The sequence below is a fragment of the Hylaeus volcanicus genome, chromosome 3, assembly GCF_026283585.1.
Source record: "Hylaeus volcanicus isolate JK05 chromosome 3, UHH_iyHylVolc1.0_haploid, whole genome shotgun sequence".
Lineage (NCBI taxonomy): Eukaryota > Metazoa > Arthropoda > Insecta > Hymenoptera > Colletidae > Hylaeus > Hylaeus volcanicus.
In genome coordinates this window covers 30,977,511-30,988,826 of record NC_071978.1, presented here as the reverse complement: position 1 = coordinate 30,988,826, position 11,316 = coordinate 30,977,511, and the positions used below count along the sequence as shown (strand labels likewise).

The window sequence follows — 11,316 nt, the reverse complement described above, 5'->3', positions numbered from 1 at the left end:
AAGAAGGACGCTGTATCGATTTCCATATTCATCCTTGCGTCGTTTGTTTCTACAACTCTGTCAGTCGTTAACACCGCACCCTTCGGTGGTGCAATCGTCTAAACGTACCAACATTGAACCACGCAGGCAAGGATGTAAATCGTCTACTTTCTAAATTATTCGGCAACAATTTTTAAATGTTTGGCAAAATGCTTTCAGACACTATGAATAGTTCTGCATAACTGTTGCGGTATATGCCTGAACACTTGCGTAAGTTTGACGTTTATCAGCCAATAACAAACGTTGACGTGTTGCAACAAATCTCTTTCGGCGGTCCATTGCATTTGCATTCCTTCTGGTTTTCCATTTAACTTAATGTTTGAATAATGCTTTCACCGGACACGGAAGTCTAGAAGAACGATTGATAACCTTTCTCTACGTATGTATTCTTATCGGTGTACGATAATTAGAGGTATCCGTTATATAAATGAATAGTTGCAAACTTGAATGTTACGTGTGATCGAGTAATCGATGCTGTTGGCAAAATTTGATCAGACAATGTAGCAATTATCGGTAAAAACGATGCAATCGATCAATTTCCGTGCTATTTTAATGATGTATAGTAATAGCAACAATAACACGCCATTATTTGGCTGGAAATATATAGAATATGAAATTCAGATTCAAGAGACATCGTTGCTAGTGTTCATTTTATAGCACGCATCGGGAGGTTCTGAAAGTAAAGGATAATTTTGGGTGGAATATTTTAGGAATTAAAACACTTTGATCTTTTTATTGGCTAGCAAAAGTTTCTTCCACTTTGAACATTCTTTCGTAAAAAATGTTCGATAACGCTGATCGCAAGAGGAACAATCAATTACTCTACCTACATCGCAAAATTATGTATAAGAGAATATTTCGAAAGTATTTTAATTTGTCTATACTATTGCGCAATGAACTTCCTGTTTTCGAGTAAGACGCGCAATCGACACGTGTACAATGCAAACGCCAGTTTCTAAAACAAATGTGTGAATGCATGCATTCTCCTCGTCATAAATTTACGTAGTCCATATATCTAGAAAGTATCTCACAAGTGTAACAGCAACTTCTCGTTAAGAGACAAATTGCACCGAGTTTTTACAAGGAAGTAACGAACAAACAATTTTTGCTTAGCAAAAATGTTGCTGCGTTCCAAACAATTGGCAATTTTTAAATCGCAGCAGGTGCTCGGCAATTAGTTTTGCATGCAGCTGAAACGCTCCTTGGATAGTTATGTAGAAAGTACCGAGCGTTAACTAAAATACTGCGTTACAGTATTACGGTACCGGACACGTGATCGCTGAACAATCGCTGTCGCAAACTTGTGAGTTTATGGCAGTTGATAAATGATTCGCAGCAGTCGTCGCGAGTCGGAAGTCGAGGAAACTAATCGTCCGATGGTTTTGCAACGCTTTACACGTCTGCCTTGTCCGCTTAAACTATCGTTGCGTGATTCGCGTACGGTTGTTCCCGTTAATATTCGATTGTCACGATAATCGAACGGAATTCCTTTCATGGAAAACCGTTTTCTCTGATAAATTGCTTAATAAATATCGCTAGTTGTACCTAAGGTTCTTCTAGTTTCTATCTAAATTGTAATTCTATCTTTGTGTTGCAGACTATGTTAGCGGGTCATCGAGGTCTTCCTTTTCACTCTTAGGTCGACCAAAATCCCCATGGAAATCCCTGAAGTAATCGTTGAGCAATTTCAGCGTCCTCGAGTGTCTCTTCTAGTGCGGATTGTCGGATGGCAAACCTTTGATAGCGAAAGTTCCACGGAAGAAGGGCTTGAACAGTTCTAGGAGCGTCTGTGTTCGGCGGGCTGAGTTCTGAAAAGCGTCAAGAAGATCGGTCTTGGATAAAACAACGGATCTGACCTGTGCTAATACGAGACCTTAATCGTTCATGGAAAGTTGATCGCGTGACGTCGACGTTATTTACTCCGATTAAACGGATATTAAATGGATTTTTTGTTACATTTTCCCGAAGCAATAAAAGTCAGACGTCTGCAATTGAGAACGTCGCGACGATAATTGCAAACGATTTTGTAACTATGTCGAGTGAAGGGTGACAGGTTTACGCCTATCAGCCGATCGCAGACTACAAAAATGGTATACGAGCAAAATAAATTAGAGCTAGGAGATCTCGATAACGCCCCATCCTCTGCAACTTTCAAACAGGAAAACGTTGCATCTCGCTTCGATGGCACTTTCGCGATCCAAAAGTCACTCTTTCACCGATTAAAGTCTCCGTCGCGTCGCGTCGGACAGGTCTCCAGGTAACGCGGTGGGTTTCACTTAAATCTGTTCGAATTAGTATTTTAACTTACAAGTATCACGCTACTGACGATTTTGCTGATATTCGTAATTACGGTGAAACCGCCACCGAACAAAGACGATGGAACATCCAAGGACACTCTCATCCTATCGAACTCGGGTATATCCTCCGTAGTAGTTGAGATCGTTCCCTGAACACATAAAAGCAGCCATTGATAGTTCGCCTTTCACAATAATTTTTTTCTTCTTCGATCAAGCGGTCTTAAGGACTCGTTTCTACGCGTGTAATATTTATAGTACAGGATTTACGCTTCGACGCGATTATTGGTCGTTACATTACGGAAAATTCTACTTCGCCTTTGGCGTTTGTCAAATTCCTCGAATTGACAAACGATTTTTAATAAATTGATGCTCGATACGTTTAGTCGTCGTTATCTCGTTTATCGTACTCGCCGATCTTGAAAAGGCGTGAAAGTAGAAACGTTGTTGTCAAACGTTGCAAATCTACGTAGTAAAAGTTTTTCGTTAAATAAAGTTTGATTTACAATTTCTGAAGAAAGGAAGAGGACAAGGAGAGAGGATGTCGACGACGCTCGCAAAAAATTCGGGTATACGGCTGGTAGATACAAAAATACGTGATCGTGAGTTTATTTGACATTAACATCATCATTATCATCGCTATCCATATATCATCGTGTTATCGTTGTCATCGTCTATACTTGGAGAGTTTTGTTACCGTATTTACATCGTTGACACAGCGTCGAGGATTCGCGAGAACGGGCCTCGCGTAAAGATTATTCCTAAACCTATTTACAGCTTGCGCATCGGTGAACTGATTCATGGATACTTCTCGACGGCTTTTGCCCCCGGAAGTGGTAAAACGAAAGGGGGAGAAGTCTTGCGTCGCGCTCTAAACTTAGACTATTGTCGGGGAGGACTTTGTCACAGTGGGGGAAGAATCCTGTCATTTTAATGGCCCAGCTAGAAAGAAAAATCCACATCGTACAGTTTTGTCGTTGCAAACAAATTACGTTGCGTGTGCGTATAGTTTGGGATTTATGCGCGCCAAGGATCCTCTGTCAAGCGTTGCTGCTCTGTAGGCCTATTGGACGTGTCCAAAGTCCAAGGTCCAATTGTTGCACCCTCCGTTTTTTAAGCCGTTTAATACCCCGGTTGCGGTTGACCGTATTCGTACTGTTTTTGTACACAACACTCATTTTAATTGCCAATCCTAGTTACGTAATAAGAACGAAAGAATTCTGCGCTTGAAGGAGTGTCTCCATGAAGAATCTTCCAAGCGCTCTGCGTGATTAATAGCCTCGTTTAAGCGTTAATTTTTTCCATCGCAAAGGAAATCCACCATAAACGAAAGTTACCCGCGATCTAAATGTAATATATATCACCGCATGCAAATAACGATAAAAGCATCTTATCGTGTATTCAAGCATTCCGAGTTGAAACGTAACAAAATAATAGCTGTTCGCGTTTCTTTTATCAGCAAAGAGCGAAGCGACAGATGCATCGAAAAAATCGTAACAGATACAAATACACGAGAGACAGTTATTTTGATCCTACCCCTCCGCCTAAATTGGCGAACCCTCCAAGGTTAACTCCAACGCTGCCATCGTTCCCGTGCGAATCGGAACCTCCTCCGTTGTTCTGGCTCAAGGTCGACAGGGTACCCAGCTTCGAGCTCAAAATATTCCCCAAGATCCCGATTCCCGCTCCTCCATGCCCGTCACCCGAGACTCCTAAATTTTAAGAATATTTTAATTAATTAAAACGCGGTCACCGTTATTATAAGAATGTTAGAAAATTATTCTAAAAATGTTTAAAACTGTATAATATAGACGCCAATGAAACCGCTACTCGATTACCAGTTTACCCTACAGTTAGCCTACCTCTCTAAACAGGTATCGCGCTACGTCACTTTTTAGTCAACACTTGTTTGTGTATATACACCGTAATAGCAACTATGTCGTACACATTATGTTTTATTCATTCTCTTAACACCAAGAATATGTTACGAGATACACGAGATTGCTTATACGTGTTCCTCGAATAATTATTTTTAAGAATCCATCTATCTATTCTTACCTAGGCTCACCCCTGCACCCAACTCGGGTTTTGGACCAGCGGAGAGACTACTGACTATACCGCTGGAGAGCGAGCTGAGAGGCGCCAATTTCGAAGCGAACGCGTCGGCCAAACCGTTCTTAGCGCCGGCGAAGAATGTCGTGGCGCTATTTATCACGGGTCCGACACTGCCGCTGGTTGCTTGGATCTTCGCAGCGACCAGGTCGCTAATGAACTTGCTAGTGGCCGAGTGTTTCGTATCGATGCCGTACGCAGCATTCTTCGCTTTATTCGCGTCGTCCAACACGGCCAAGGCTTTGGTCTTCGAATCGATGAAGGAATCCAGTTTCTGAAACGCAAATTGAATTGTAACAGATGCTACCTTCTGCGCGCGAATAAACGAATCGATGTGGGAAACACTTTCGTCGAAAAATTTTATCTTACGCCGAAGACGAAGTTGATGATTCCGTTAGAGACGCCAAGCTTCACGACGCCGATCTTTCTTTTGTCCCTGTCGGACCTGTCATCGTCCAGCCCTTGTTCGTCGTCGGCTTCCACGACGTATACCTAATTTTATTTGTTTATTTAACCACATTGTTTGTCATATTACAACGACGAATAATACTTAAATAGATGGACAAATAGATAGACGGATAGACAAAGGCAAGAATAAGCGGTAGAATAGGCTCGACTTCGAAACGGCCGACCACGTGCGCGCACGGCACAGAATTTTAGTTACACTCGCGTATCCGGCTCCGCGTGTTTAACCGTTCGTATAGAGTTAACCACTTTCACTCTTCGCTCCTTCCTCGAGAATCGTGATTGTCTCTTTTTCCATTGGACTTCGTCTCCCGGATCTTCTTTCTCTCCTGTTAGCGCTTCATCTTTCACGCGACGCAATCAAACGCACACCTTTCCAAACTCGAAGGAATTTCGATTCACGAGTAAACGAAAAACAGTTTTTCCTCCATTATACGTTAGATCGAACAAAATTTTGAGTTATAGAATGAAATTTCACGGTGAAGGAATTCAAATTTGTCCGCATAACCGCTCGACCGAATTGCGTCACGGTAACGTGTCCGAACGTTGTTTTTCCATTCGTCATCTATTATTCGAACGAAATCTTGCCCATCTGTGCTTCGAAGCACAATCCGATCGTTGTTTTCGTATGGAAGACGGTAAGATAATAAAACTTTGAAATACGCGCTTTCACTTTCGCCATTCTCGACACGTTCTGTTTATGAGTTACATTTTGATTCCAGACGCGATACGTAACGATTACTGCCACCATACCAGACTGTTTTATCGACTTTTTCACTGCTGTATAGCATTCTTCTTTTGAAGCTACAAAGAGAGGGACTTTGGCAATTTAGACTTTCTAATTAATTTACCGACTCGAAGCAGCGGAAAGGTTTGAATCGTTCGCGAGATAAAAGTTAAGCGAGTTTCGACAAATTTTAAGATAACGATTAATCTTCGAAACGGTTAACGAGGTTCTTACCTCGTTCAATGGACTCAGATCCTCCGACTCTGCTTCTCTCTTGACGACAGGACTGGAAGCGACAAACGCGACCGCCAAAGACAGGCCGATAAGCACACAGGTTATCCTCATTTTTCTTACTCCTCGTCCGCTTTTTGCGATTCGGTTTGTTTGCTCTGAGGAAAACGATGTATCGTAAGTAGACGGAATTACTATTTCGCCTAAGAGTAGCACCACTCTTAAGTACCAAGCCGAAATGTCAAGTGAAAGGACCTCGAAGTGGACACGATTAATTGGTTTAGACCATTGAATCTCGTCGTAACTTGAAAACTTGATCAACAAAGAATGACTCCGCTCGACAACTATATTGCCTTTCCAAATATTCAAAGTAAAAGGTACTTCAGAGTTTGACGTAGAAATGATCAACGTCGCGGTAGCGCGTATCTATCCTATACGCAGCGATAGGTGCGATTACTTATTGTATTAATTGACAAAACGTCGAAAGTTAAGCAACGTGCGATGGTAATAAGAAAGAACTAACTAAACAGGCACGATCCAAGTTAAATGTTCGAGTACATAGAAATTGCTTATTCGCGATTGATAGAATTACTTGGTTAAGTTTGTCACAAGCGAGAATGAAACATCAGAAACATGCTCGAGTGACTCGAAGCGGCTGTCAAAGCGAAGAACGAGCGTCGAGGAAGCGGTCACGTGGCGATATCCAGAGAAAAATAACTAACACGACGAATTTGTGATCAACTTACGAGCGAGGTTGTGCGGTTGCAATTGCGCGAGGAGATGTGTGCTTGACGGAGCGCGAGCCTCGTTTGAGGACCACGGTGAAGGAGATCCCGATGTCTTTAACCGGCCGAAGGGGAACGAAGGCGAGCATGTGTGCCCCTTCGAGAATCGAGAATCGAGAATCGTGGATCGAGCTTCGAGAATCGCGGGCCTCGCCTGCCTCAGGTGGGGCACGTTCGATTTCCTCCGCGAATCCCACGCAGCCTCGTTCTCTCGGCACTTGGAATCGCTGGATTTGTCCCGCAGAAGGGATTCGAGCGTGCCGATACGCGGTCATTACGTAACCAAGACACACAGGGGAAGACGGTCTCGATCGGCGTGGTAGGAAACGATCTACGGACTATTACGGGGAAGCGGCAAATTTCAAAACATATCTTACACACAACGACAAAATTCGAACGTTCGCGCTCATCGAGATCGAGAATGGTGTGGTGGGGCTGCCAGCGAGCAGAATTGAAAATGTCGCAATTGTACGACTGCGAAAGGAAAAAATAATAGCAAAACCGAATGTCTCGAGTAGTCAAAATTGAGGAAGAAGCTACACCGATAGGATCGGTCCAACAACACACTCGTTAACATTGTATCAATTTCCAACTATAATTACCAACCGCAAAATCGCAAGTGGTAATTATGATATTTCTCATCTTGTTTCTCATCTTTTAAACATACAGTCCTTGCGTTCATTTTGTAACGTATTGAGTAATATGCAAATTCTGAGATATCGTTATCCAGATACCAACCTGTTTTCTGCATAATTATTGTACTCAATTTTCGTTTAATCGAACGCTGAAATAAAATTGCAGTAAGGTGAACTTGTTGACATTTCTTGTAGGGTCGATACAATTCGGAGATCCTCGTCGAGATAACGATCTACTATCAGAATTGCGAATTAAAGGATGCTAATATAAAATAGATAAACAACTTAAACGACTTGAACTCTGTCGTGTGAATATGGATTATTGGTAATTTTTTACTCGAGAAATACATCTTTCTCGTCCTCTTTTATGTCTTTTAAAAATACAGTCCTTGCGCCCATTTAGTAATGCGCGCGTATACGAAGACAATATGTAAATTCTGAGACGTCTTTGTCCTGATTTCAATTTGTTTTCGGTATATTTATCGTAGTTCACGGGCTGTTCTCGTTTACGAGTTAATCATAATTAGCCATATGTACTTGTCAGGGTAAATTCCATAAATTTTACAATTCCGCGAATAACGTCGAACTTGATTATTTTCCCTCTGGCGTATTTATATAATTCCACGAGTAACAAGGAAAGTCAGAATAGCCGTATATTATTATACATGATACAACGATTCTATACCAAAATAGACAACATTCCAGATTATACGGTCCATAAATCGCTCGTATCGTATCGATTATCGAGAACGTTGCTACCATCGCGATTATCGTGTTGCAATTTCATTTTCAAATACAAACAAGGTGCACCCGACTGCCGCTTTCTCGCAGCATTATCTCATACGACACCGGAGCATCGTAACGACGATTACGCAACGTCCAGTTTCACCAAATTGGACCATTCGTCTTTCTCGCTTTACATATTGCGATATGAGTCGTCGCTGACTGAAACGTGACAAAACTTTGACACGTCTTTACGTATCGTTGCGATCTAATTACGCTAATTAAAACAGCAGACGGAACCCGTAACGAGGCGCGACATTGTTTTAAAGGGTATCGCAACCGTTGTTCCTGCAATTAGCCCCGGGTTAACCGTCGACGTTTTCTCGTGTTAAGTGGCCGTTTCGTTTCGTGAATCGACTTTTTATTAACCATCGAAACGTTTCGTGTCTACCACAAATCGCTATGTTTATTTTAAAACCTGCTATTTACGATAATAGAGAGAAACGGGATCCATTTGTCTAGCTGTTATCGCGCTCGGTCGGGTCGACTCCGACAGAGAAAGCTAATCGGGACAACCTACATATTTACCTTGGCCATAATTTTGACGATGCTATGGACTTTTGGGTCGCTTAAAATTTAAAAGAAGACAAGGGAAACGTTTTCAACTATACCGCCCACGAGAATCGAAGCACGTATTTTCATTTTCAAGGTGATACAGGGCAATGCCTTTTACGGAGAAGCGAAATTATGTAAATTCCAGTGCAAGAAGGGCTACTCTGTCTCACGTTTCGGGCAACCCTTGCGCAAGGAATCCTGTTGGTTCCAGTTTGTCATCTCAAAACTCATTGTTCCTAATACTAATCACGTACAGAGGAAGAGATCGATTCTCTGGAAACGCGTTCCGAAAGTGTATCCTCATGGTCGGGGGGAGCGGTTGCTTTTGTAGGTGAATCATTGAATTAGAATAATTTTACGACTATTGCGTGAACCGTTATCGTTATCCTGACCCAGGAATTTGAAAATAGATATCTTAAAAAGTACGAGGCTATTTAGAAAGGAGGTGATATTTCATCATCGGTGATTGTCGCTTTATTAGCGAGAAAGATGGAAAGACATACGCCGTTGAAGTCGAAACGCAATATTTCACCAATCATGATTCAACGTAATTTTCAAACGACGAGAAAACTGCGGCCATCGAAACAACGTATGATGGGAACAAACGCGTAAGTAGTACAGCTATTATGTGGTCAGACTGTCGTTCGTCTCTACTTGTCGTGTGGTGCCACACCGCGCCCAGATGCGTAAACACACCAGGTATTTCAACCGCGAATAGACGCAACTTTCCATCTTAAAAGAGAAGTAGAAAAAGAGAGAAAATGTTTCTGTATTATATGCTTTAGAACTAGAATTCGTAAGAGCATTTGTTCGAAAATACGTATGTTAAACGTAAAAAAAAAACAATTCTTATATCTACAACGGATATTTTCCTACAGCGGGATGGCAAGATGTGAAATTCGCAAACACGGAGATAAATTTCTAGTAATTCGTTTTATGAAAAATAAAAAGTACCGAGTTTATTGGAGAAGCCGGAAGGCAAGCACTTATGTAACACACTCGAAGGTATCGTTTGATCAATGCGAAAGTTGATAGCCTTCGAGAAAGGAACAGGATGTCCCTTCTCATGAATTTCGCAAATGGAACGACCATTTTTATGGACCCCGGACAAAATTGGGGTTCGGAACAAGGCGAAATGCATCCCGTATGTAAGAAAGTTATGCAACAAGCGAGCCTCAAACGGAAAGTGGATGCTCCGAGTCCTCTCGTTTCACTCAACCAGTCGAGCACGATTATATTGTAACCGCTTGGTGTACCGTTAGCAATAATATATTTCGCCCAATGAATTCAATCAACGCAGTGAAACGTAATGACGTAATACATTACATCGCCTGACATTTCTTAGAAACAAAAGTAGAAATTGCATCGAAATTTACCTCTTATTTTTCGCATTATACGACGAGGAAAAACCGCAGACGGCCTCCAAGATTTCTGCAACGTGAAAGTTGCAGCCAACTTTCTATCAACGAAGAAACTTATCGGAAATATTCAAAAAATTTATAAATTTAAATAGAAGTTAGCACCGGAAATGGATTCGACCCGCAAACTCCAGAAAAAGCACAGCTTTTACTTCAAGACACGTATACATCATTAATTTTCCTTGTCATCTTAAACATATAACTAGATAGAGATAGCGTTTACTTACTCGGTATCGATGTCCTAGAAGCGTCCCTTCCAAAGATTGGACCTCACAGTTCACCACGGTATCGCAACGTGTCGAACACGTGGTATCGCGCACTCGGTAACTCTTACGTTATACGATGCTCGATCGACGCACCATGTCATAGATTAAAAGGTTCATCGATAAGCATCTAACACGATCACCAACAGTTGTAACACGTTCAACAAAAACTGTATCGATAACCGGAAAGGACGAAATATCGAAGTCACTTTGTGATCGAGCAAAGATCGGTTTTGAAAAGAGACCGGTCGAGCACAAAACTGATATCTCCGACTCTCGATGAAAAGTGCCTTGTAGAGCCCACAGAAGCCTTCGAGTTTTCGTCAACTGGCTCTAAAGCGACGATAATCGGTGCAATTCTCTCTGATCGACGTGAAAAAGAGCGTATCGGGCGCTCGATACGTCCAAACTCGATACGCGTCGTCTCGATGGAGGAATAGAAGCGAAGAGACCGTCGCCACCGAACGCTAAGGAAAGTCGTCACGGGGAAATTGGTAGAACGAAACGTAGGCTACTCTACCGATGGCGTCGGAGGTGGGCGAAATTTATGGCGTAATTCCAACGCCGCGTGACTCAAGGCGGGCCAGCTTTTTTTCGACGCCCGTTTCCTGGCACAAGTGGATTGACGTGGCATGTAATCAGGAAAACGTTTACGATAGAACCTCCGTTCTACCAACTGAGCGACACACGTCGTATCAGATTATGGAATGCTCGTACAATAATACACTTACTCGTGCTCGATAACAACTGTTTGTGTTTCAGAAAGCATTACATAAAATTCGTAACGGAGAACGGAACGGAGATGCATAAGTAAACGACTTGAAAATACAGATTGTGTGTGATGAAACAATTTTCTCAGAAATTTATGGTCCCGTATTATTTTAAACGTCCAATTGGCGTGCATGATTTTGGAACAATTAAACACGCGACGCTACATTTTGCACTCCTGCCGTGTAATAATTTCGTGAATCGCGTAGCGTTGTTTTAATCCACTTTCACGCGATTCGGG

At 42.1% G+C, this 11,316-nt stretch overlaps 1 protein-coding gene across 2 annotated transcripts; it reads right to left on the bottom strand.

Moving 5' to 3' along the window:
- Positions 1 to 1,463: 1,463 nt before the first annotated feature.
- On the bottom strand, positions 1,464 to 10,815 carry LOC128873432 (uncharacterized). Of its 2 annotated transcripts, none has more exons than XM_054117017.1 (7): positions 10,272 to 10,815; positions 5,872 to 6,026; positions 4,815 to 4,937; positions 4,392 to 4,719; positions 3,870 to 4,045; positions 2,348 to 2,485; positions 1,464 to 1,847 (listed from the first exon to the last, which is right to left on the bottom strand). In XM_054117017.1, the coding sequence occupies exons 2-7, from the start codon at positions 5,980 to 5,982 to the stop codon at positions 1,749 to 1,751; spliced, it is 975 nt and encodes a 324-aa protein (XP_053972992.1). In that variant the 5' UTR covers positions 5,983 to 6,026; positions 10,272 to 10,815; the 3' UTR covers positions 1,464 to 1,748. The 2 variants fall into 2 exon arrangements, with proteins under 2 accessions (XP_053972992.1, XP_053972991.1); XM_054117016.1 differs by lacking the exon at positions 10,272 to 10,815 and adding an exon at positions 6,615 to 6,874.
- Positions 10,816 to 11,316: the final 501 nt, after the last annotated feature.

Bases quoted from the DNA above. Each gene is read 5' to 3' on its own strand.
- LOC128873432 (XM_054117017.1), bottom strand. From the start codon at position 5,982: ATGAGGATAACCTGTGTGCTTATCGGCCTGTCTTTGGCGGTCGCGTTT. The intron at 4,938-5,871 runs GTAAGAACCTCG...AAATAAAATTAG, and splicing joins ATCTGAGTCCATTGAACGAG to GTATACGTCGTGGAAGCCGA. The intron at 4,720-4,814 runs GTAAGATAAAAT...TTTGCGTTTCAG, and splicing joins TCATCAACTTCGTCTTCGGC to AAACTGGATTCCTTCATCGA.